This window comes from Primulina tabacum, chromosome 14 (genome assembly GCF_025594145.1).
Source record: "Primulina tabacum isolate GXHZ01 chromosome 14, ASM2559414v2, whole genome shotgun sequence".
Classification (NCBI taxonomy): Eukaryota; Viridiplantae; Streptophyta; class Magnoliopsida; order Lamiales; family Gesneriaceae; genus Primulina; species Primulina tabacum.
Window position 1 is genome coordinate 29,408,113 of NC_134563.1, and position 26,534 is coordinate 29,434,646.

Genomic DNA, 26,534 nt, shown 5'->3' on the forward strand with positions numbered 1-26,534 from the left:
GAGAATACTTGAGTGCTGAATTTTTGGGTTATCTAAAATAAAATGAGATTCTCTCACAGTAGACTCCACCAGCAACACCACAATTGAATGGTGCTTCTGAACGTCGTAATCGAATCTTGATGGACATGGTTCGATCCATGATGGTATTCACTGAATTGCATACAACGTTTTGGGGCTTTGCGCTTGAAACTGCGGCAATGTTGTTGAATAATGTCCATACTAAACCAGTGGATAAAACACCATATAAGATATGGATGAGAAAAACTCTCAAATATTCTTACATGAGAATATGGGGATGTCATGCTTACGTGAAGCAGACAGTGAGAGACAAATTGGATAGTAGATCCACTTTGTGCTACTTTGTAGGATATCAAAAGAATTCTGTTGGATATTATTTCTCTCATCCCAATGAAGCGAAAGTGTTTATTTCAAGAAATGCCACCTTTTTTGAAAAGGAATTTCTATTAGATAGAAAATGCAAGATGATAGAACTTGAAGAAATTCAAGATACTCCCTCATCTGTAGAAGTTGAACCTAATCCCCAACAACCAGTAGTTGAAGTACAAGCTCCTAGAAGGTCTGATAGGGTTATTAGACCACCTGCAAGATATACTCTTTTCATGAACAAGGCCATGATGAGCCTTGTGTTGGATGTGATCCAATGAATTTCAAAGAAGCAATATCTGACACTGATTCAACCAAATAGCTTGAAGCCATGCAGTCAGAAATGGACTCTATGTATTCAAACCAAGTCTGGACATTAGTGGATCCATCTGAGGGAATCGTTCCCATATGATGCAAATGGATCTACAAAAGAAAGCTTGGGGCGGATGGGAAGGTAGTGACCTTCAAAGCAAGACTGGTTGCAAAAGGTTATACTCAAATGCAAGGAATTGACTATGAGGAAACTTTTTGACTATGAGGAAACTTATAACCAAGTTGGAGATTGTTAGAATAGATGCCCTGCAAGCCAACGGTTGGCTAGGGAATTTATTGACTCAAATATAATAAACAATCTTTATTTTAATATAATTTAACTTTTTATGGTCTTGTTTTACTTTATCTATATACTCATGCAATCAGCATAGATAAAGTCATTGATTATACTTTAATACAAATGAATCGTAATTCGATGTTGAAACTCATTTGTAAAAGTTGTATAATCTAAATTCGTTCCTAGTCGATTCAACCGCCTAAAACATGGATAAAGGTCGCTTGAACTCGAGACTAGCATATGTGATGTTGTGTAACGCGTTTCTTGGTAAGGGCATAGAGATGTCCAAACATTTAGATGGGTAGTCATATGATGATTATACCGAACAACCCTCCCTCGAACTTTCCAAGTGGTTATCATTCATCGAGAGGATAAGTCCGTGGTTATGTTTGTACACCATTAGTCCTTACGACTCGGGACAACACTGATGCTCTATATGCTAGGGTTGTGCTTTGACTCGTTTACCGGCTACAGTTGCGACACATATAGGAGCCAGTGCATTGTAGTCGGGGATTCACCGCTCACCTACGGGTGTGAATATCCTATGTTATCTGATGAAATAATAGTGCGTGGAATCTCTGGCCAGAGTATGAGATGAACGTTGGAGAAGGAGTTCTTCAATGCTACATGCGATGCCACTATTTATATGTATCACATAGTCATCGAATTAATATGGAACCCTCGATGAACGAATGGTTGCAGATTCGATCGGGATATATGAGATGAAGGGACCGTACTGTACGCTAATCATAATCGACTGATTCTTGCAGGCACTATCAGTGATACCTAGGGAATCATGGGGCGATGCTACTAGACGCTCTTACCATGGTTCGATGAATTTAATCAGAAATATGATTTCTGACATTTTCATGATCAATTGTTGATACATAGAATGGAGCAAATAAGGGTAAGCTCGAATAAAAGATTATGTCCTGAATCACAAGGAGTTGTGAACCCGCGGCTAGCTGTATCCCTGAACCATTGTGGGTCACACAAGCACTGGATCGTTTGTTCCCGTTGAGAGAATAAATTCAAAGAGTTGAATTTATATTATGATATAGTAAATTCAAGGAGTTGAATTTATGATAATTAAATTTTGAGAAAATAAATTCAATGAGTTGAATTTATGAGACAATAAATTCAAGAAGTTGAATTTATGAAATTTGGAGAGAGTAAATTCAAGAAGTTGAATTTATAAAATTTGAGGATTTAATTTATTGAACTCAAAAGTTAAGTTTGTTAAATATTAAATATTAAATTTTGGAGGTGATAAATTCAAGGAGTTGAATTTATAATTTAAATATTAAATTCAAATGTTAATTTATAATGAATTTAAATTAAATGTAATGGATATATGTATAATGAGCTTGTAGGAGTACAACACCAACATATATTAAGGTTCTTAATTTAACTCTAAAAGATTATTTAATTAATTAAACTAGTTGGACTAGAATAATTAATTAGTTAAGCCCATTAAGTATTTAATTTAATTAATGGACTCTGAGCTTATATATATCTGCATTAAGCTTAGGGTTAAAGACAATTATAATAATGATTTTTGAAAAACCCTAGCCACCACTCTCTTTGTATTTTTCGAAAATTCCTCCCCTTCCCTTCTCCAAAATTTCGGCCATCACCTTGATTAACTTCAAGGATTTTGAGCCGTCTCTCGTTTTAGTTAATCTCTACGCAAAACGTCTTTCAAATATTCTAGTGATATTTGGAAGAGAAACAAACAATCTAGTCGTGGACTTGATAGGAGGATTAAAGAAAGGAGATTTGAAGAAAGTTCGTAGGGAATTCATCAAAAGCTATATCCGCTAACCCCGGAATAAATGGAGTCGTGTGAATCTTTCACCAAAGATAAAAAACTTTAACTCCCTATGAATGTTTAATTATAAAATCATACGAGTGTCCAAATACATCTTGAATGTCAAGATCTAAAATTTTTAAAACTTCCGCCGCGTTTTGGGCACGAAAAAACTGAGATCCAACACCCTAACCCTATTTTCGTCTGTGCAGAACTCAGGAGCCCGACTCGACCCGTTCGGGTGTGAAGATTCGAAGATTCGCTCTCCAGACCAAACGCGAGGTAAAATTTTGGTATCATCAATTGGCGACGTATGTGGGAAATTGAAGAAAAAAAGAGATAAGATGGTGAATGCATAAGATATTGCCAATGGAAGCGAAAAAGATCAGAATAATAATGATAGTCAAAGCCTCACTGTGGCCGAACTGACACAGCTGATTACAAGCACAGTTGAATAGGTGTTATCAAGGCTCGGAGGAGGGGTTCCGACCCCCCACCCTCCGAATATGAGGCACAGCTCGCCGAGATGAAGAAGCTAAGAGAGGAGATTGATAAGTTGAAAGACAAGCGAAATAATAATCTCTCCCCAAAAACTCGGGTCATTCCGTTCTCTGCCGAGATACTGGCTGAAGAACTCCCTAAAAACCTTAAATTCCCGAACATTGCAGAATATGATGGGAAAGGGGACCCCGAGGACCACCTATCACGGTTCAAAAATGTCGCACTCCTCCATCAATACTCGGACTCCATCAAATGCCAAGTCTTCCTCACCACCCTGATAGGATCGGCCCAACAATGGTTCAACTTTCTTAGTCCCGATGACATCAAGACCTTCCAAGATTTTAATCGCACTTTCCTTCATCAGTTTTCCAGCAGCAAGAAGCACCAGTCATTCTTTTCGATCTTTTTGCCATGAGGCAACAAGCACGAGGGCTTACGTGCATACATATGATGGTTTAGAGCTGTGGTTATTGAAGTTCCATCTTCCATGTCCGATCTATTAATAAGTGCATTTGTTCAGGGGCTCGCTACAGAGGATTTCCTGAAATCATTAATAAAAAAGCCATCAAACACTTATGATGAACTCATGGCCCACGCGGATAAATATGTCAACCTCGAAGAAGTCCAGCTCACCTGAGCTCATCAATGGAAGGACCCAAATAACAACCCCAGAGAATACAAACCTATCAGCTTGGCTCCTCGTCCGGACAGATCCGCTCGGGCGGAGTCTTATGGCCAGTTCGCTGTATACACCCTACTAAAGTTAATAAACTCATAGCCCGCCAAATATGTGAAAATAAACACCTTATATAAAGATCACGGGGAAGCAATCAGGGGCCTAGGAAACCCAGGTCAGACAGATATTGCGACTTCTACAATGATTATGGGCACACTACCGACGAATGCAAACACTTGGGCCATGAGATAGAACACATCATTCAGCAGGACGCACAAGTGAAAGACATTCTCACCCATCAAGGGTCGGACTACTGACCCCTAAAAAGGGATAGGGAAAGTCCCGACCCCAAAGACAGAAGAAGAGGAAGCCAACCCTGGAATGAACAATACCCTCCATCAGAGCAAAATCAGCCCGGGCTTAACCAAAGACAGCGTCCCCCGCTCGGAGAGTCATAAACATGATATCAGGGGGACAATGACGGGGACTCCAATCGAGCCAGAAAGACAAATAGTAGAAGGTTGACGAATATGGAAATCACTGAGACAAAAGTCCGGACAAGACCTCTTATATCGTTCAGACCAGGGGACCTGCCTGGATTGTCTGACCCTGCCAATGATCCTGACAGGGGCTGCGTCAGTGGATCAGCAACGTTATCTATGGAGACGACTCTACCCACATCTCCCGGATTATGTGTAACTTCCTCGGTATATGTTTTGATCGCTGATGAGACCTCAATTATTTCTCTTGCGCAACGACATCGGTGTTTTCATAGTAGATCGGGACTGGATCAACTACTTGAGGAATTACACCCAACTCTTGGACAAAATTCCTCATCTAAACACCCTCATTTATTGCAGTCGATGCAGCTATGTATTCGGCCTTAGTGGTTGAATCTGATGTGGTGTCTTGGTTGGAACTCTTCTAAGAGGCTGCACCACCATTGAGCTTGAATACAAATCCAGAGGTTTATTTCGAATTTCCACATTTGATTGGAAGCTAGATTCACTGTAGCTTTCAAATTTTAGTTCTCCACTCTCGTACACCAAGAACAAATTCTTAGTTATTCTCAAGTACTTAAGAATATCCTTCATTGCTTTTCAATGCAGTGGAACAGGATTCGAGTAGATGCATATGCAACACTCACTGCAAATGCAACATCAGGTCGAGTAGATATCATACCATACATAATACTGCCTATGGCACATGCATATGGAACGCGGCTCATGGTTTATATCTTTTCATCAGTCTTAGGGCACATAAACTTGGATAGACTCACATCATGAGACATTAGGGGATATCCTCTCTTGGACTCCTCTATAGAGAATCTCCTCGGTATGATATGATATACGTGGATTGAGTAAGCCCTATCATCTTTTTTGATTTATCCCTATAGATCTGTATTCCTAATAAATATGATGCTTCATCCATATCCTTCATGGATAACTTATGAGCTAACCATATTTTAATTGAGTGCAACATCCCTACACCATTCTCAATGAATAGTATGTCATCAACGTAAAGCACCAGGAATGTTACTGCACTCCAACTAACCTTCTTGTATACACAAGGTTCATCGGATTCTTGAAAAAATCAAACTCTTTGATAGTGTTGTCAAATCTGATGTTCCAACTCCTTGATGCCTGCTTGAGTCCATAAATGGATTTATGAAGTTTGCATACTTTATACTCAATTCCTACTTATGTGAATCTTTCAGGTTGAGACATGTAATCTCTTCCTTAATGTCTTCATTAGGGAACACTGTCTTGACATCCATCTGCCATTTTTCATAATCATACCATGTTGTTATGGCTAGTAGTATCCTTATGGACTTGAACATTGTGACTGGAGAAAAAGTTTTCTCATAGTCAATACCTTGCCTTTGAGCATATCTGTAAGGTTCAAAATGCTAAAACATAATCCAAATACAAGCAAATCTAGGAAAAAATATAAAATTCCTAATTAAATTATTATAATTACATTAATTAAATATGGTCGGCATGTTTACACGTTTAAAATATGGTTTTCAATTAGAATGCACAAAACTATGTTTTTAAGGGGTATTCGAGACGCGATGGAGGAACGGAGACCGTATAATGTATTTTGGGGTATTTTTACACGCTGAGTCGTATTTTAAACCGGTAATCAATTTTTGATTAAAACAATGACTTTTTGGGAACTCGGCTAATATTTTCGGAAACTTTTATAAACGAAATATTTTACCTACATTATAATGGGCCTATTATACCGAGGTTATTAGGTTTAGCTTTCTACTCAATTATTTATATCAAATTATGGAGTTTCTAAACTATAAAACACTTCATATCACACAAGAAAACTAGGGTTTTCTCTCCCCACCCCTCACGCTACACATTTCACGTTCAAGGAAGGAATTCACGTGAGTTTGAAGATTAAAACTGCAGCAAGGATCCCCCGTCTCTTCGCCAACGTTCTTCGCGTCTAGAATTATTTTCGTGTGTGAAACACGTAAAGGCGCGTTTTAGTCTTCTTTTACTCATCGTTCATACCATATTATGTGTGTTTATAAATGTTTGCATGAAAAAACGTTACCCTCTATTTATTTTCGTTTTTATGCCCAACACATGATCAAACTTTGATTTTCATGCTTTTAAAATCATGTTATTGATGCACAAAAGGGCTACCATGATAGGGCCATTAGAATGGACGTTTTTCAGTAGGTTTAAGAACTCTTATATAGGGTTGTGCAAGGGCTAGAAAGGGAGGTTAAGGGTTGCACGTTGTTTTGGGTTACAACAAGAACTAGGGCACGATTTTGGGTTTATTGAAGGGTGCGGCTGCGTGCTGTTGTTGGGATGTGTTCCAGGGTCCTAAAATGGTCTATTCATGGTCCTAGATGGGTTGAGGGAAGGCTGGTGCGAGGAGTAGGGCTGTGGGCGCTAGGCTTGGTCGCACCAGGCTTGTAGGGCATGGGTTGAGGGTTGTGCATGCTTGGTTCGCTAGGTCTGGTCCAGAAGCTTGTTAAGGGTTTGTCATGGTCCTAGAAGGTTGCATAGGGTCTGGACTTGTCGTTTAAGGGCTAGGATCGAAGGGGCTCATGGTTTGGTAAAGCTAGGGTTTTTGAAATAGGACAGAAAATTCATTAGGCTTTCTAGACGATTTCGAAGGTTTTAAACGACTTGATTTTGGTTGCATAGGGTATGGTTAGGTGTTAATAAGCTATGGATAAAGTTTGGTAAGGTTTGGTTAAGGTTCGAGTTGTTACGGGTTAAAATCGGGACTTCGGTTCAAGTTTTAAACAAATTACGAATTTAGTCGAGGAGTTTAAGTTTAAGTCTAAGAAAGGTTTATGGGTGTATTTAGGTGTTATGTTAAGTTTGAATGGATCTGGGTCGTCGTTCTAAAATCCAAGGGTAAATTGGGAAAGTTAGAGTTTCAGGGGCAAAACAGTCATTTTACACCTGAAAAATGTTAAACGTCCTAGCAGTTCCCCGAATGTTGTAATGAATGATAAAACATTTATTCAAAAAGATTACGAAATTTTATGATGGAAAATGACATATGCTAAAAGATGTGTTGCATTCTTTGTTTAAAAGAAAAATAATATATGCATAAATTTTTATAAGTGGTAAATATGATAAAATGTTTGAAGGAGGTGATTTGATTGTGACTAATATGAATACGAAAGGATATGATGATATGTAAGGCCAAAGTTCAGTTGACGGGTGAAAGTGGTTGATGGTGTCCCTGCCGACTATAGACCAAGGCACAAAACGGAAAAATGGTTACTGTTGCCCCGTCGCCTATTACCATGGTTACAGCTGAGATTGATCAATCGACCGAAAGACGAAAGGATGGTCACAATTAACGAATGAATTTCATCCAAAAGGAATTGTATATGTATATGTTTATGATGAAAGGAAAAGTTTATGATGAAAGAAAATGTTTAAGTTTATGCATGTTATGAAAAAGCTATTTTTATTAAAATTATTTTCACTATTGCATATTGATGTATACGTGTTACTTGTTAATATGGGTAAAGCTTACTTAGTCAATAGACTCATTAGGTGTGAATGATGAGGGCGAGGATTTTGATGTTGAGACGGGAGGGTTGAATGACTGAACTGGCTTGGCGAATGGTTCACTAATTCAATGGTTCACTAATGTGAGGACCTATACATTGCTAGTTTTTCCTCACAGTTATATTTTTACCTTACTTTAAAGATTTTGTTGACTTTTGGTAGTAAGAGTGGCTTTTGAGAGGATTATGACGTTATGCTATTTTTTAGAAAATGTTAGTTTTGGGTTTGGTTGGACGTTTATGATTTTATGACTTTTACTGCACTTTCGAGTTTTGAGTAAAATAAATGTTGTGTTTATTTTAATGGTGCATACATATAGTTTCGGCCGAGAGGTGTTAAGAAAGAAAAAAATCTCGTACATTTAAAAAAAACGAGTTAGAGACGTTTCAATATCTTTTTGCTACCAATATAGCTTTGAAGGTCGCCACCTTCCCATCCGCTCCAAGTTTTCTTTTATAAATTCATTTGCATCCTATGAGAACAATTCTCTCATGTGGATCTAATAAGAATCATAATTGGTTCGCATACATGGAGTTCATCTGGGACTGTATGACTTCAAGCCATTTAGATTAATCGACATCAGACAATGTTTTTTTGAAATTTCTTGAATCACATCTAGGAACAGGCTCACCCTGGCTCTCTTCAAGAAGCAGGCTCATCCTATTAGGCGGCCTTGAGATCCTTTCGGATCTCCTAGGAGCTTGTGTTTCTTTGATTGGATATTGGAGTGTAGGTTCTGCTACTTGTGTAGTGGGTGGTTCTCGAATATCAGCGAGTTCTATCATCTCCCATTCTATCTAATAGAAACCCTTTCTCTAAGAAGGTGACATTCCTCAAAACAAACACATCTGTTTCACTGGGATAATAGAAGTAATATCCAACAGAGTTCTTTGGATATTTTACAAAGTATCATATATTGGCTTTATTATCCAATTTGCCTCCCACCGTCTGCTTCACGTAAGCAGGTCATCCCCGTATTCTTAAGTAAGAATATTTGGGTAGCTATCTCATCCATATCTCATATGGAGTTTTATCAATTTCCTTTGTATGGACTTGATTCAACAACCTTACCGCTTTTTCGAGCGTAAATCCCCACAGAGATGGTGGCAACTCAGTGAATATCATCATAAATCGGACCATGTCCATCAATGTCTGATTACGACGTTCTGACACACCATTCAATTGGGGTGTGGCAGACAGAGCCTACTGTGAGAGAATCTAATTCTCCTTAAGATAGTTTTGAAACTCAGTAATCAAATATTCTCCACCTCGATCAGATCAGAGTGTTTTAATACTCCAAAACTTATTATTATTTATTATTATTAGTGATACTATTATTAATATTTTAAAAAATAATGTTATTATTATAATATTAAAACAAATAATATTATTATTTTTAATATTATTTTCGAGACGGGTTCATCCCCACACCCCGAAAAAATCGAGAATCTCAATCTTCGTTTCAGGTTTTCACTGGATCTCCAAACCCATGGGGCATCCACTAAATCGTAAGACAAAATTCCATTTCTGTATTTTAACTATATAATAATTTTGTCATTGGATGTAGGTTTTGAAAAGAAAAAAAAAAAAAAAAAAGGACAACTTGGGCCATTCATGTTGACCAACGATTTGGTTTAATTACACAAGTTTAGCAATTAAGTAGTACAATAATCGACATTATTAAAGTGTTTCAAATAATTATTAATTAAATTAATAACAGTTGACTGATCACTTTTTGCTGCCTCCAGAAAAGTCGATCCTAAAAGAATCAAAAGATATATTACTCTTAAAGTCTCATTTATTTAAGTTTATTTATTTAGGTTTGCATTTGTTTTCATATATATTAAGAAAATTATTGGAAATATAAATTTTATTAAAAAAATTATGTTTGATCTTTATTTAATAAATGTTTTAATTGGATAAAAAAATGTTTGAAAACAAATTAAAAAGATATTTCAAGTATGGAAATTGAATTACATAATTGAGACAGATGAAAAAAAAATATAACTTAAATACATGAGATGGAGAGAGTAATGGTATTACTCATTGATTATGCTTTGATCCATGAAATTATTTATTAATTATGATCTTAATATTAGATTAGGACGAGATGATATTAATAATGTGACAACTATTACTTTGGTCTGGTTAATCGAATTATGCACTCGTGCCATCCCTCGTAAAAACATTTTAAATTTAGCAAATTTTTTAAAAAATCGAAGAGGGGTTTCTTATAATTGAGTTTAAAACTCCGTGTCACTTTTTTTACCAGAGTGATGATGTAATACTGAAAAATACTGATGTGATGTCAGAAAAAAACTGACGTATTTAGGACTACGTCTGCACTCACCACAAAAAAGAAAATTTGAAAAGTAAAACTCAATTTTAACTGTTAAAAAGAAATAAAATGAAAAACATAACAACTTGAGGACAATAATAACTATTTTTTCTATTCTAAATCAATCATTATTTTTTGGGAAAGTTATCATACGTTATATATTATGGTTTACCCACAAATATAGCAAATATTGTACATTTTCCTAGTTTGTTTTCCTTCATAATAACAATCCTTGGAAACCCCATCACACATCTTAAATAGTTTTTTTTTTTTTTGGATAATTTAAGTTAATTACTTATTAATATATAATATGTGGTTGAGTTTACTAATTCTTTCATGTTGTAATTGAATTGAGTTATCTGAAATCCATGACTCCGAATATATTTTCATTGTAAATAACTTAGACAAAAAAAATTCATATTCATCTCCTACTTATTTACATCATAATTATAATAATCATAATGGATTTCAAATAATTTCAATTTTCAAAGAATTTGCAATCGATTGTGATTAGTATAAATAATGTAAATAAGCAGACTTATTTTGCATAAGTTACGTAAACAATGAGAATATATTTCAAATCCATGAATTTCAAATAACGAAATCCAAATACGTTCTTATATTACAATTACAAGTTCAACATAGACATCAAAATTAATTTTACTTTTGGTAGATGATCTCTACAATGAAAAATTATTTTAGCCCAACCATAATTCTTTGCTCCATCAAAACGCACGAGCTGGTTACTTATAAGTAGGTCTCTTGTGAGACGGTCTCACAAATCTTTATCTGTGAGATGGGTCAAACCCTACCGATATTCACAATAAAAAATAATACTCTTAACATAAAAAGTAATATTTTTTTATGGATAACCCAAATAAGATATCCGTCTCACAAAATACAACCCGTGAGGTCGTCTCATACAAGTTTTTGCTTTACTTATAAACCTCTTCCACCGCCAAAATTAAATAATAATAATTAGTATGATTGTTCAGATGTAAATTTGTATACTTTCAATTTTGTACATATGTGATTACTTTTGTGGATGGACTTCTATTTCTGTTGATCGCATTTTAGATTTAATTTCCATCTTTTTTAGGAAAATAATGTGTACATTGGTTCAATGTATTGGCTTGTTGATAGCGCTTCCTGTAGTGCCGTCGATATGGATTGGGTCCGTTGATTTGACTCGCTCTGTTAAATAATTTAATTTTTACTAACTCATTTAAATGTGGGCTTAAACGAGTCAACCCACACGGGTTGACCCGCGATGAGATCGGATGGTTGAAAAGGGAATAACCAAAAAAAAGATATATATGTATTTTGTCTATGAAAGTTTAGAACTTTTTGTGTTAGTTGTTTTAACTAACATGTAGAACTGTGGAATCAAGAATTAAAAACTTTATTAAGATACAAAATTTTATTTATGAAATGATCAAATTAAATAAATTTTTAATTTTTTTTTGGATGAACTGATCCGCGAGCTGACTCATTTAACCTCAACCCACCTTAAGTTGGATTGGGTTGGAGATTTTTCAGCCTGTAGGACGGGCGGACCGGCCCACCACGAGTAAGCCCGTCTAACATTACTAACTCCCTATTGGTCTAAAATTTTTGTTCATACTGTAACTCCATACTTGGATTCAGTTTGTGGTAAAAACAACTCTAGTTTGCATTCTGATTGAGAGACAAAAGTGACCTACTTGTTGCTAACATAATTTGTTTCTCATAATATATAGCACCGTCAAAACGAGCTAACGGACGGACTTTCGTTTTGGCGAATGACAAAATTATCAACCCAAGCTGTCTATTTCATATGGTACGAAAGTCAACCCGAGACCTATTTTAACAACTCTAATATCATATATCTATCTATATTATTGAGTTTATGTTTATTGGTAAGTTATTTAAAATGTATAATTTAATTTTATCACTCTTGGCGTAGATTTAATTTTTTTTAATAACTTTTTTGATATGATTTTTTTACTGATTTAAAATATTTATATATTTCAAATATAATTCATAAATAGACAAAATGAAGTTGTAAATTTTAAGGAAAAACTTAATTTAATACTAGTCGTTGTGCACACGCGGTGCGTGTGTGTACAGTCTTTTTTATCATTATCGATGGACTAAAGTGAAATTTGACAAATTATCGATAAATTAAAGTGATATTTGAATTATTGAAATAAAAAAAAAACAAAAGTAAAAAAAATGTTTGTTAAATTAAAAAAAAAAAACAAAAACAAAAGTGTAATATCTATACTATATAAGGGCAAAATTGAGAAAAAAATTTTGGTGTCCACTTTTGTCTCTGTTAGGGGCATCCTTAATATGAAGTTGTAAATTTTAAGGAAAAACTTAATTTAATATTAGTCATTGTGTACACGCGGTGCGTGAGTGTACAATCTTTTTTATCATTATCGATGGACTAAAGTGAAATTTGACAAATTATCGAGGGATTAAAGTGATATTTGAATTATTAAAATTAAAAAAAACAAAAGTAAAAAAAAAAACGTTTGTTAAATTTAAAAAAAAAAAACAAAACAAAAGTATAATATCTATATTATATAAGGCAAAATTGAGAAAAAAATTTTGGTATCCACTTTTGTTTTTGCAAGGGGCATCCTTAATATATAGTATAGTATAGAATATGTAGCATAGACAGATATAGATTAATATATCAATTTTTTCTACCTTTGGTAGCTTGGCTATGAAGACTTGCTCAGTTACTCCTTCCCCCACTCTGTTTCCGATCTAGTGCGCAAGTTAAAACCGCATCTCACCTCTATTCTAATTTACGCCCACCGTTTTGCGACTCCTTCACACACCATCGTTCTCCAAATTCAGAAATCCTTCGCAACCGCTGCGCACTTTAGCCTCATGCAATTCATTTCACGTGTCCGATTATTTCTTATTTAGCGGCGATTTTTCCCCGGTCGATGAGGGTTGAGCATGTCGAAGGTGAAACACTTTCTGCGGAAGCTTCACATAGGCGATCACCATCACCAGACCCCGCCGCAGCCCCCGACATCATCGTCACCATCGCCACCCGATTTGCCCGCGGCGGCGTCGTCCTTGGCCGACGAGGGTGAAAATAGTTTCAATTTCTTTGAGGAGGAATTTCAGGTCCAATTGGCGTTGGCAATCAGCGTATCGGATCTAGGGCAAAGTGAACATGACCCGGAAACCGCTCAGATCGACGCTGCTAAGCAGATTAGCCTCGGATTTTCTCCTTCTCAGAGCCTCTCAGACTTTTTATCTCTACGATATTGGGTAACTTTTTTTCCTTTCTTTTTTTTTTCATTTATCATTATATTTTAATCTATTTATTTATTTCTTATGCTTTGATTGTGGGTCGGTCAACTAGAGATCTTGCATCTTAACTCGGTGTATTTTCTAATTGCTATTTTTTGAGTTCTGGGTATGAAACTACATGATTTGTTTGTATGCGTTAACTCGGTATTATCTTAATATTAGCAAAGAAAATTGTTGCAGGTACGCCGATCCCCGTTTGGTGAGGACAAAATGTTAATCAATCACTTTGTAACTTTGTTTTGTTTATGGTTTTTAAATCTCTATCAGATAATTTTTTGGTGAAAATTTTGAAATAGAAACTAAGAAACAGAAGCTTTTCTGTTGGTGCTATGCGCTTATAGGTATTAGAGTAATTCGTTCAGTGACAGTACTTTTGTGACGAACTCAATGCTTTACTTTAATCATTGATTTGATCACACTTCACAGCACAGTGTCCCCGTCATCTTTCTGCTCTTCCCGATAAATTTTTTTTTTTTTTTGCTTTTGAACTGGATAGCAGACTATAATTTTACGCTCATCAGTCGGTACTCTTTATCATTGATAGAAGGGGCAGGGTTAAAGCGATTTTCTTGTTATTGCTTCCCTCCTGCCTCTCAAAGCAGAGTGACCCAAAGGAGCAGATTCCAATTTGAGGTGTTTTAGCTATTATATTTCATTGATTATTTTGTGTCTATATTCTCAATGCAGAGCTCTAATGTTGTCAATTACGATGAACAAGTATTGGATGGATTCTACGATGTTTGTGGAACCAGTTCGAATTTGGTGGTCCAGGCCAAAATGCCATCTCTGGTAGATCTTGAAGCAATTTCTGTTTTGGATGAAGTCAATCATGAGGTTGTTTTAGTCAATCGTGCAATCGATATGGAACTCCGGAAGCTTGAGGAAAGAGTGTATTTCATGTCCATGGAATACCGAGATCTTGATTGGGCCGTGAAAATAAGTTTGTTAATTCAGAAAATTGCTGAAATTATTGTAGACAAAATGGGAGGTCCAGTCAATGATGTAGAAGACATGTTCAGCAGGTGGAGAGGAAGGAATTATGAATTGCGTATCTGTTTGAATACAATTGTCATTCCCCTTGGCTGTCTTGATGTTGGACATTCACGCCACAGGGCCTTACTGTTTAAGGTTGTGAAAGCCTTTGTAGCCCTTTACTTATTTTTTCCATTAACGTGGTTAAACATTGCCTTTTAACATGACGACTATGCTGCTCGCTCTGTCTAAAATGACTGAGATCTGACATTTGGATAGAACTAGTACCGCATTTCTGTGTTCTTTAAAATCTCTTTCTTGTTCAATAATGACTTTAATGTTGGCTTATACAGGTACTCGCTGATAGGATCAAGCTTCCTTGTAAGCTAGTCAAAGGCAGTTACTATACTGGAACTGATGAAGGAGCTGTAAACTTGATAAAATTGGATAATGGAAGGTAATATCTTACTTGTGGTCTTGTTTTAAAAAAATTGTTTTATCAGTTCTACTTTTTCAACTAATAGGTACGGAAGTTAAGTTTAAGTTAGTTATAGTCTATTCTGTTTTGGGTTATTGGGGAGAGAACGGGACTGCAGATAAACTGTAAACTGAGTATGAAAATTTTGAAGTTTAATGATGTGCTGTTCACTTAATCTTATATTGAGTACATGCCTCGGTTTGCAGCTTAACATAGGCTTTAGGATACCCGTACACGAAGTTTGTTTTACACTTTGAATACTTATAATGCAATGAATTGTTATTTTGCTTCAGAATTATTTTCTATATTTTTTTCTGTTTTCTGCATGTATTTTGAAATTTCTGGAAACATTATTTTGGACTTTGCTTACTGACTGTAGTGTATGGTGGTTAATTTGAAAAATTGCTGCAGCGAGTACATTATTGATCTTATGGGTGCTCCTGGCACTCTCATCCCTGCTGAGATACCAAGTGGACATCATCAAACGTTTGGTTTAGATGCAAGACATATTCCCCCTGTTACAGGGATAAACAAAAGTTCAACTACTGCATTTGACCAAGGAGCTAGAATAAAATCATTTTCTTCATGTGTGGATGGAACTAATAAAACCAGAAGTTCAAATTCAGAAACACCCTCAACTGTTGTCAACACTAATAGGAAGGGCAATAGAATAACCGGGATGATCCAGACCGAGCCGTTGGAGCGTGTTATTGGAGATCTTAATTATTCATCAAGAGGAGAACACGAGGTTTCTTTACGTCCTGGCAAGAAAAAATCGGCTTTACAAGACTCTGAAAATGAAGATGTTTCCACATATGTTGTCACCGCTGGCAAAATATCAGAATTTCCTAGTCATTATTCCACGGCTATTTCAGAGAATTATGTATCATCCCGTGAAGAATCGCTGTTAAAAAATAAACTGTCACCTGTTTATTTTACTGGATTGCACTTGGACAAACAAATTCCGAATTATGGCAGAAGAAAGCGATCAGCTGAAGGCATGCCTGGACAAGAGATTGAATTGGAGTCTACAGGGTCGTGCCTATTTTCCGAAACTCAAGAAGGCGAACATGCGCTTGTCAAAGACAGAATTGATAATGTGATTTCAAATGATGATACTGCTGCTGATCGTGAAGAACTTAATTTATCCGAAAATAGAGAAAAACTAGAAATAGGATGCAGTGACCAGTCTGGAGCTGACATGGTTCACAATGTGCAAATCAATCCTGTGTTAAATGGAGTTACTGAAATTTTATGGGAGGATCTTCATATCGGTGAACGCATTGGTATTGGTAAGATTCGCTAATTAAAATCGTTTTTCCTCATGATGGTTGCAAACCTTCATGGGTGAATGCATGAATGTGACATTGTCTCTATTTATGCCGCTGCCTCACTTGTGGATTTCCCTTATTTAGTCCTGTAAGTTGTAGGTCTTGGATTCTGTTACAGTTATGTTGGCAAGCAACTTTTAAATCAGCAAAACTTTAATTCTTCAGTTTTTTACAGTATTGACTTACTGAACAACGGTGATGTATGTAAGGACAGATCAATATTAGTGGTTTATAATGTATTTAACTATGGATCAATATTAGTGGTTTATAATGTATTTAACCATGGATCAATATTAGTGCTATGATTTGTTTTGTGCTTCCTGACATCTGTTGGGGGGTTTTGATCTTTTTTTGGGGTTGATGAAGTATCATGCTGCACATATTCAATTTCCTTTGATTTCGTGCAGGGTCATATGGGGAGGTCTATCGAGCAGAGTGGAATGGAACAGTAAGTAAAATTTTTGCATGATCTGATATGTGGTTGATACTTTCAACTTTAGGCATGTGATTGTTGACATATTCATAGAATTTTTTTTGTGATCGCTCTCCATTTTTTCCCTTGCTTGTGAGGATTATTTGTGAAGTATGAAGTTTTTGTTATTAGTTCCTATTACGATTTATTGATCTAATGGTGCTGCAGAGATGGACTCACTATTTATTTACTCTTTATTCTGGAAAAATTTACTTCTCTATAAAATACTATGTTGGGTGTAGGTTTTTATTTACCAATTACCTGTTCCATTAGCACCATATTCATTGTCTATAGTTGATTTGGTATGGCTATTTCGATTCGCAGGAAGTTGCTGTGAAGAAGTTTATGAAGCAAGATATATCAGGCGATGCACTTGCACAATTTAAATGTGAAGTAAGCACAAAATCAGGAAACTATCTCACGCATGACGCACTAATTGCTTTGTAGTTAGAACAAATTTAATTTTTCTCTGTTGCAGGTTGAAATCATGTTGAGTTTGAGACACCCTAATGTTGTTCTTCTTATGGGTGCTGTGACGCTGCCCCCAAATATGTCCATATTGACAGAGTTACTTCCAAGGTTTGCTTCATTAGTAATCATCATTGATGGTTTTGTCTATGTTACAATTTTTGACATATTTTACACCATGTTTGATGATCTTTCACGATTCTTACATAACTTGTGTAAGGATATTGCATCATTAATTGATATAGTTCTTTGCATACTTCATCGTTTTCTTATAACCCTATCTTACTTGCAGGGGTAGTTTATATAAGCTACTTCACCGCCCACATATCCAAATTGATGAAAAAAGGCGAATTAAAATGGCTCTTGATGTGGTATTGATAGTATTAATTGCTTTCCCATTCACTAACCAAATTTTTGCTTTATTCCGTTTTCATTCTTTTTTTTTTTTACAGGCCAAGGGTATGAATTACTTGCATACCAGGCATCCCATCATTGTACATCGAGATCTCAAGACTCCGAATCTCCTAGTTGATAAAAACTGGGTTGTTAAGGTGTGATCCAATAATAATCTTCCAAACGATCAATTCTTCTGACAATCGATTTCATTGCTTGCCTCTAAACTATGTTGTCTTGCACAAAATGCCAGGTTAGTGATTTTGGGATGTCAAGGTTGCAGCATCACACTTTTCTATCTTCAAAATCGGTAGCTGGAACGGTAATTCTTATTAGTATCCTAATATAGCCTGTTATTAGTGTACTCTTTCTATGACACACCATCTCTCAACCCAAGAGTATGTAGTTTTTATTGGGATCCAATTTGCAGGCAGAGTGGATGGCACCAGAAGTTCTAAGGAACGAACAGTCTAATGAAAAGTGAGACGATTGTGTCTCTACCCACTAGTTTGAATCTTTAGAAATGTCATAATCAAATCTAACTGATGGAAACATAATTTTCAAATTTCAGATCTGACGTGTATAGTTTTGGAGTAATATTGTGGGAATTGGCTACTCTTCGAGTTCCATGGACAGAACTGAACTCAATGCAAGTTGTTGGAGCTGTTGGATTCCAGGGTAGACACCTGAATATCCCTCCTACGGTAGATCCACCAGTGGCAGATATAATCAGAGAGTGTTGGAACAGGTGGTGTGCTTTGTTTGTAACAATATGAGCAAGTTCGAATGAGACTGATCGAAAAAGTTTGTTCCCCCATTTAAGTTTAACTTGCACTGTTTGTTTTTTCAGCAACGCTCAGGCGCGCCCTTCATTTGGACAAATAATCAACCGGCTCAAGTATCTGGAACATCTAACGGTGGACAGATCAAAGAGTGTAACCAATAGATGATGATGTAACAATAGCAGAGTACTCGTTTCTTGACTCAAAGAGCAAGGATTCACGTCTAAAGTTGAGCTTTGGCTAGTGTTGGTTCATTCGAAGTGGGAACTTGACGCGGCCAAACGCACAAGAGTGTATGCTTTCCTCAACTTCAATAATGGCACAAACTGAGTACGTCTGCAAAAATTTTACGCTAATTTGTTTAGTTCGAAAAAAAGGATAGAAAAACCGATAGTGGTATTATTTTTTTCTTCGATCGATGTCTATTAGTAAAAAGAAAAGAAAGAGGAATGGAGAGTTACATAATCTGTTGAGATCATCAAAGTGGCAACTGTAAAAATGGATCTCTACAGATTGTGTGTCTTCAGAAAAATTCTGTAAAGCCGGGAATGGGAGAAATTGTCGTCTCATTTGTTGTGTCATTGTCTGTATACTATTGTTATATATACCTAACTACTGCAATTATATGGCGAAAGGAAAAAAGAATGAAAAAAAATATTTTGTTCATGTGGATATGTTTTTGCATTTAGTCCCAATCTTCCGAGGTTGTGTCTGTATTAATCGGTTTTGGTATATACCGGTAGGTGTATTTCCATGAATTTACGAGGAATTAAGTTTTTGTTTTGATGTCAAAAAGTGATTACTACTGATGGACAATATAACAAAATTATATATATACCTTCACTGTTTGGTGTAATAATTGTCTCTGTTGGGTAGAGCAATCGAAACGTGATGCTTGAACTGTTGTACGGTTTAAAGATTTGAGTTGCATCATTACAACCAGCTATAACTTTTGGTAAAGCGGCAAGAGTTCAGCTCCACAATTGGTATCAGAGCATATCTCTTCTAGTACGATGTGGTTCGATGACGAACCGATCAGAAGATGGTGGGCATATGACGCTCGGGACTGAAGAGAGTGGGGAGTGATCGACGGTGTTAAGAGGTTGCACAGACAATGACCGGCTTCTGGTAGGCTTCTAAATGAAGGGAACATAGATGAGCCGATCTCACACCAGAATGATAGGGATTCCAAGAATGTGCAGATATGAAACTGTAGAGAGTTGAGGATGGCTTAAAAGCTTTGATAGGTACTACTCATATAAAAAAATGTGCATCTTTTTTTCAGGAGTTCATCACATAAAAACTCAAAAGTTAATCGTGCTTGACTTGAGACAATTTTGGGATGAGTGATCATCTGAAAAGTTTCATAGAGTGTGTGAGAGTTATGACATAAACACGATTGAAAGGCTTGTCTTGGTATAGTGAAGATAGTCGTCGAATCTGGGCGTTATAATTGGTATCATAGTCAAGATCATGAGTTCGATTATGCACTTCGAATCTTTTAAACTGCATAACAGCCCAAACATCATGGTTCAATCGCTCTACTCCGCATGGATAATTATTACACCTCAACAATATATCTCTCAATAATTGCATTTATCACAAACAATGTGAATCGACCTATGACATTGGCTTTAATACCAATCGTAAGACCGAGCGTTTGTCGCTCTAACAAAAACTATAGCTAGTGATAACAGTGTAACTTTAATTTTTTTAAATCGTACAACAGCTCAAGTATCATATTTCGATTGTTTTAACAAACATAAACAATTATTACATCATGTATCTTTTATCTTTATCAGAAATTTGGTGAGCTGCTTGTCGATTAGGAACATATTATTTTTTTTAATAAAAATAATAATTATATTATCTTTTAATACTCAATGCAGGTATATATCTCCCATAAAACCCTTATAAACTCTATTATCGACAATCATATTGTATGATGATTAGCCCATCTGATAACAATGTTTTAAACTTAAGACAAAGTCTCGGATTTGAAATCCAATTATGATAAGTTCCTCGTTCAACTAAAACAAAGATTAATTGAGTTGGTTTATTTAACCCGTATTTATTTTTATTCATATTGATTTCTACTTTTTAAAGTATCAATAGTCCAATCTCGTATTTTCAGTTCAATTTGTTTATTTTTAATTTGATTTCTATCAGTAACATATTGATTCATTGGATATTATATAAACTTGTATCAGTTTAATTAATTAAAAAACAAATTTAGCATATTTATCATTATCATTTTGTATTAATTACTCGACGAATAATGAGTTCAATTACCTTCATTTGCACTCCAACTTTGCTGCATGAAGTCCATGGTACGACCAACTTTAATAGTTTAAATTTTGAGGATGTGGAAAATATCATATAGATAATTAAAATCAAATCGTAACAAAGAAATTATTTCTATATATTCGAGTTTTATTCAATCATCGAACTTTATATGAATCATACATATAACTAAACATATTAGAAATTACATTTTGTTGATAATTTACATTTTATTTTAAATTTTTAGTTTTATAAGTAACGGAAGAGACAGAAGACTCTTGAAGTTCTGAAACTTATGGATGTTATTGAAAACACGAGATTGCTTCATATTCGACATACACGCTATATTGCTATTTTTTAAAATTCTATAATCCTTTTATTTGGGAAGGTGAAATTTTTTTGATTGAAATATATTATACTTCAGCATTTATTTTCTCAAAACAAAAGGGTAAATTGTGAAAAAATATTCAATCCAAACTAAACTTTAAATTTAATACCCACACTAAAAAACTTTGGTTCCACTATCTAAAAAGAGTTTAAAAAGACAAAAATACCCTTATTTGTACTTATATATGAAAAATTCAAATGGTTGATTTTCTAGGCCAAATATGGTATCAGAGCTAGGGGTGAGCAAGATTTCGGTTAAACCGAATTAATCGACCGAACCGAGTCAATTCGAAAATTCGGTTCGGTTATTTCGGAAATTCGATTTTCAAATTAAAAAAATCCGTTATATCGATTAATTCGGTTCGGTTACAGTTTTCAAAATTTTGAAATCGGTTAACCGAATTAACTGATATAATAAATATTATTATTTAATAAATTTTTTATTATTTATCAATTTTTATATATATTTTAATTTTTAATTTTAAAATCTAATTTTTTATTCTCCTTTGACCTTTCACGATATTATTAGTAATCTGATTGAAGAATATCAGATTCCCATAATTCAAAATCAAATTCTAAGCGCCGCTTTCTCGTTCTCAAATCCCACTTCTCTACTCTCCACTGTTAAGTTCTCTATACTTTACTAGTAAGTTTTGAATACTGGAAAGAGTTACACTCTTGATGGAATGTGTGAATAAGATTGATGCACTTTGTTCTGGTTTTAATGTAACGTTCATGGACAATATACGCAACGAAGATGTTCCTTTCTGTGAGAATTAGGCAATGTTGGCCAAATAAATCACTATCAAAGTATGGGTGATTGAGGGGGCAAAAACATGTTTTCCATTGGGTGATTGAGGAGGCAAAATCATATTTATGTAATCATAATGAAATTTATGTGTAACTTATTCTATCGGCCCTAACTGCAGAAGTATGGGTGATTGAGGGGGCAAAATCATGTTTATGTAATCATAATGAAATTAATTCACACTGTCGTACATCTTCTCCAAAGTAATTGAAGTGTAATATATTCTATTGGCCTTAACTGCAGGAACATTGTTTTATGATTTAATATTGATGAAAATTATATTTTCTTACTTGTAGATGTCGCAAGAAAATATATCAAATATGGATGTTGATGGTAGTTGTTCCATGCCAATGCTACCACCTTCAACTGGGATGGAAACGTGTGCAAATTCTAAATCAAAAGTGACGAAGGGAAAGCCAATGAAATCAAGAAGTGAGGTATGGGATCATTTCAAAAAATTTGAAAATGACAAGAAAGAAAAAAAGGCCAAATGCAATTACTGTGATAAGGAACTTTTTTGTGATCCATATAAGAATGGAACTGCGAGTTTGAGGGCTCATATGAACTCATGTAAAAGTCATCCTCATGGGGTTGAAACAACTCAAACACAATTAAGTTTACAGTTGGGTGAAAAAAAGAGTGAGGTGTCTTTAACATCTTGGAAATTTGATCAAGAAGCTTGTAGAAAAGCTTTAGCTAGAATGATTGTTGTTGATGAACTCCCTTTCAAATTTGTACAAGGAGAAGGGTTTAAAGTATTTATGGCAATGATATGTCCAAGGTTTATAATTCCTTCAAGATGGACGGTTGCACGTGATTGTGTTGGTTTATATACAGTTGAAAAAGAAAGTTTGAAAGTTTGTTGAATAAAGCATCACAAAGAGTTTGTTTGACAAGATCCATTTTTTACATTAGATCTTCAATTCAGAAAATGGGAAATTGTTTTGAATGATAGAAAGGTGATATTTGGAGCAGATGGTAAACCACAAAAAAAATGAAGACTTATGATGGAAGACCAACATGTACTGATTGGAGTAATGTTAGACCTTTTGCTTCTTTATTGCAAGTTTTTTATGAAATAACATTGAAGGATTCGGGTTCATTGTATGTCACTTCCAATACTTTTGCTCATGAGATCAGTTCTATTCATACTATATTGAATGAGTGGAAAGAAAGTGATGATATTGATGTGCATTCCATGGGGTTAAGAATGAAAAAAAAATTGACAAATATTGGGGAGATCTTGATAAGACGAATAAGTAGTATTATATTGTTGTTGTGCTTGATCCAAGGCATAAGTTGGATTTAGTAGAATTTATGTTGGTAGAGTTGCACGGAGCTGAAAATGGGGCAAGAGTATGAAAGATAGTCAAGGACCCAAACAGATTTGAAAAGACAATCAATCCTTGCAAAATACAAGAGACAAAAGGCACAAATTTTTGGTGATAGAAGTATATCAGAGCTCGACAAGTATCTCAATGAAATGGTTGAGGAGTATTATGATTCTTTTGACCTTTTGGAACGGTGGAAGCAAAATTAGTCATATGTTTCCCATACTAGCTCAAATTGCTCGAGATGTTTTGGTCATTCCTATTTCAACAGTCGCTTCTGAATCTGCTTTTAGTACAGGTGGTCGAGTACTTGATTGCTTTAGGAGTTCATTAACTCCTATGGTTGTTGAAAGCCTCAATTGCATGCAAGATTGGCTTCGTTGATGCCCAATACCAATCAATGTTGAAGAAACTTTAGAAGATGTTGAAAAACTTGAACAAGGTAACTTTTTTAGTGAAAAAACAGCTTTGTTAGTTTTTTATTTACCATTAAAAAAACTAGTTTATATTTCTTATTTGTCACCATTTATTTTTCAGATTTTTCTAAAATTGTGTTGGACTCTTCTTCAACAACACAAGGGCATTAATGAAGTATGAATGACTCTTACCATTAAAAAATACATTTATCTTTTTCTAAGTCAATTGACTAATCAGATGTTTTTTTAATTTCAAATGTTCAAGATCTGTGCAAGTTGAAAGAAACTTGACATTTTGATGCATTCAGTGCACTGTTTCCTGGCCAATTTTGTGCTTAATCTCCTTCATGGAACTAGATTTATATGTATTTTTTGTGTGGCCATGTTATGTTATTTTATAAAAAAAAAAAACATGTATTAATTGTGTTCAAACTAAACTTATACATTTGTGATGTGTGTGATTTTATGTTTTTATGCGTTTGTGTAGACTATAGTGTTCAAGAAAAATTACATATATAATTAAAGTTAAATCACAAATTTTTTTTTAAAACTAATCGGTTAATTCGGTCACATGGTTATGGCTAATTCGGTACGGTAGGTAAACGAACCGACTGAATGATCATCCCTAATCAGAGTCGAGATAAAATTATTTCAAACATAAAAATTTATTATTATAAAGTAATTAAACGTTAGAGGAGGAGAATTTTCTCAAATAACATGAATCTGAACCCAGGTTCGAGATTATTTATTTACAGGATTTATCCCAGAACTCTGGAATATTTGAAACAGGAAGATCTAACCAATGTTAGATATCAAGAAGAAACTTATCAGAGTCCTAAATTAAACTTATGATTCAAAATAATATGTTCTTAGAAATAATACCGGATTCTTCTAAACTCTCCGGAAATCTTAGAGAAATTCAAAAGACGGTACAAAATTATGGTAATATGTTATATTATGTACCACAAAATGTGGAGAAAATCCTCGAAAACCAGGAAGAAATTATTTGAATATTAAAGGATATTCGAACAAGAATTCAAATCCTAGAACAACAACCGAGTTCTTGTAAGATAACTTCAGAAGGAAAGTTACCTCCATCATTTGGTACTGAACCATTGTTACATCAACAAGGGAAGACCAAAGTAGTGTCAAAACCTTTGAATGAAGAAGAAAAAATGATCAATCTAATTAAATATGTCTCAGAAAAGAAATTAATCTGATGACAACTTTAGAAAGGATTGGTCTCGAGGATCTACAAGAACTTGCAGAATCATTTACAAATCTCAAGGTCGTAGATCTGAAGATGAACACAATGGGAGGTGAACAACCTTTTATAACCTGGTCATCTTCTCAAGAACCACCAAGGGGAAGTGTGAGATCTCAGAATATAATATGAGAGAATCTCAACCCGATTTCCATATTGGTGGAGAATCACACCCAGTGGGAACAAGGACAAGGAGAAATCAAATTCCCTTGCACCAAACATCATATGGGAAAACTGATTTAGAACCTATACATCCTTATGGGGTTATGCTTAACCTTGATGTACTAGATTTCAAAAACAGAAAAGATCTCATAGATGACTGGACATATACTATGAGAATCGCTGCCGGAACACTTGATCTCAACAGAGAATGATTCATTAAACTTTTAGAAATGAGTCTTATAGGATCAGTTCAAATTGCTTGGGACATGACTTTATTAGAAATCAAAGAGTCAGTCATAGCTGGAGAATCTCTTAGTGAGATAGCTGAAAAAATGGCTACCCTATTTAAAGCACAATTTATAGGGATATACTATTTTAACAGTCAAGATACATAGAAGATGAAGAAATACACTCAAGCTCTGTATAGCCTTGAATTACATGATCTATGTTTAGTAGATGAATATATTATGTTATTCACTAAATATAAATGGAATTCAGGGGTCGAAGAAAATATAGCTATGCAGCTTTTCTTCGTCAAAATGCTAAGTCCCTGGAGAGAAATGCTTATAAGGGAATATATCCCTGGCAATTCAGATACGTTGGCACGAAGAGCCTTTTTTCTCAAAAGAAAATTGGCAGAATGGTGTCATATGACAACATTACAAAAGAATTACAAACGCTTAAAGGGTATCAATAAAAAAACTCCTTTGTTGTAAAGAAAATGATTTTCCAACAATTATTGGAAGTAAACCACAAAGGCGGAAAATGAAGAATTTTAGATCTCATCCTTACACCAGAAGTGGGAGAAGTTCTTGGAAACCAAGAACGGTTTGGTCTAGACAAAAAGCCAGATCTTATAAATCTGGGCAAAGAAGTGGACCTTCAAGAAGTTTGAAATCCTCCCAAGCATCGAGTACATCTCGAAGCATAAGAAAAATACCTACAAATAAAACTTTCAGAAGAGCTCATACTCGAGCTAATGAAAGTTTTAAAGATTGTAATTGTTGGACATGTGGAGCAAGAGGCCATATCTCAAACAATTGTCCAAAAAATGACAAGAGAGGTATTAAACGCTTCGATCCAACTCCGGATATAGAAGAATCAGTTTATTACAAGGATCTTATTCAAGTATACCAGTTTGAGGATATTGCCTCATACGATAATATATATGAAGAAGAAGAAGTTTTAAGTCAGGAAGAATCTGATGAAACTGAATCGGAATCTGACTAAAGACGAGCTTTTTCGACACGAAACACATGAATATTTGTACAATATCTCATAACATTATC

General features: G+C 35.0%; 1 protein-coding gene across 1 annotated transcript; it reads left to right on the forward strand.

Annotated features, from left to right (window-relative positions):
- The first annotated feature begins 13,082 nt into the window (after nt 1-13,082).
- LOC142524176 (serine/threonine-protein kinase EDR1-like) lies at nt 13,083-19,260 on the forward strand. Its single transcript, XM_075627992.1, has 13 exons — nt 13,083-13,656; nt 14,386-14,826; nt 15,024-15,127; nt 15,560-16,440; nt 16,887-16,927; nt 17,276-17,344; nt 17,430-17,530; nt 17,712-17,790; nt 17,872-17,970; nt 18,066-18,134; nt 18,243-18,292; nt 18,384-18,560; nt 18,663-19,260. Exons 1-13 carry the CDS (start codon nt 13,336-13,338, stop codon nt 18,760-18,762), a joined length of 2,532 nt encoding a protein of 843 aa, XP_075484107.1. The 5' UTR covers nt 13,083-13,335; the 3' UTR covers nt 18,763-19,260.
- The last annotated feature ends 7,274 nt before the right edge of the window (nt 19,261-26,534 follow it).

Excerpts from the sequence above, each read along its gene's own strand:
- LOC142524176 (XM_075627992.1), top strand. The coding sequence starts at position 13,336 with ATGTCGAAGGTGAAACACTTTCTGCGGAAGCTTCACATAGGCGATCAC. Across the intron at positions 14,827-15,023 it reads ACAGGGCCTTACTGTTTAAG|GTACTCGCTGATAGGATCAA; the intron begins GTTGTGAAAGCC and ends TGGCTTATACAG. Across the intron at positions 17,531-17,711 it reads TTGACAGAGTTACTTCCAAG|GGGTAGTTTATATAAGCTAC; the intron begins GTTTGCTTCATT and ends TCTTACTTGCAG.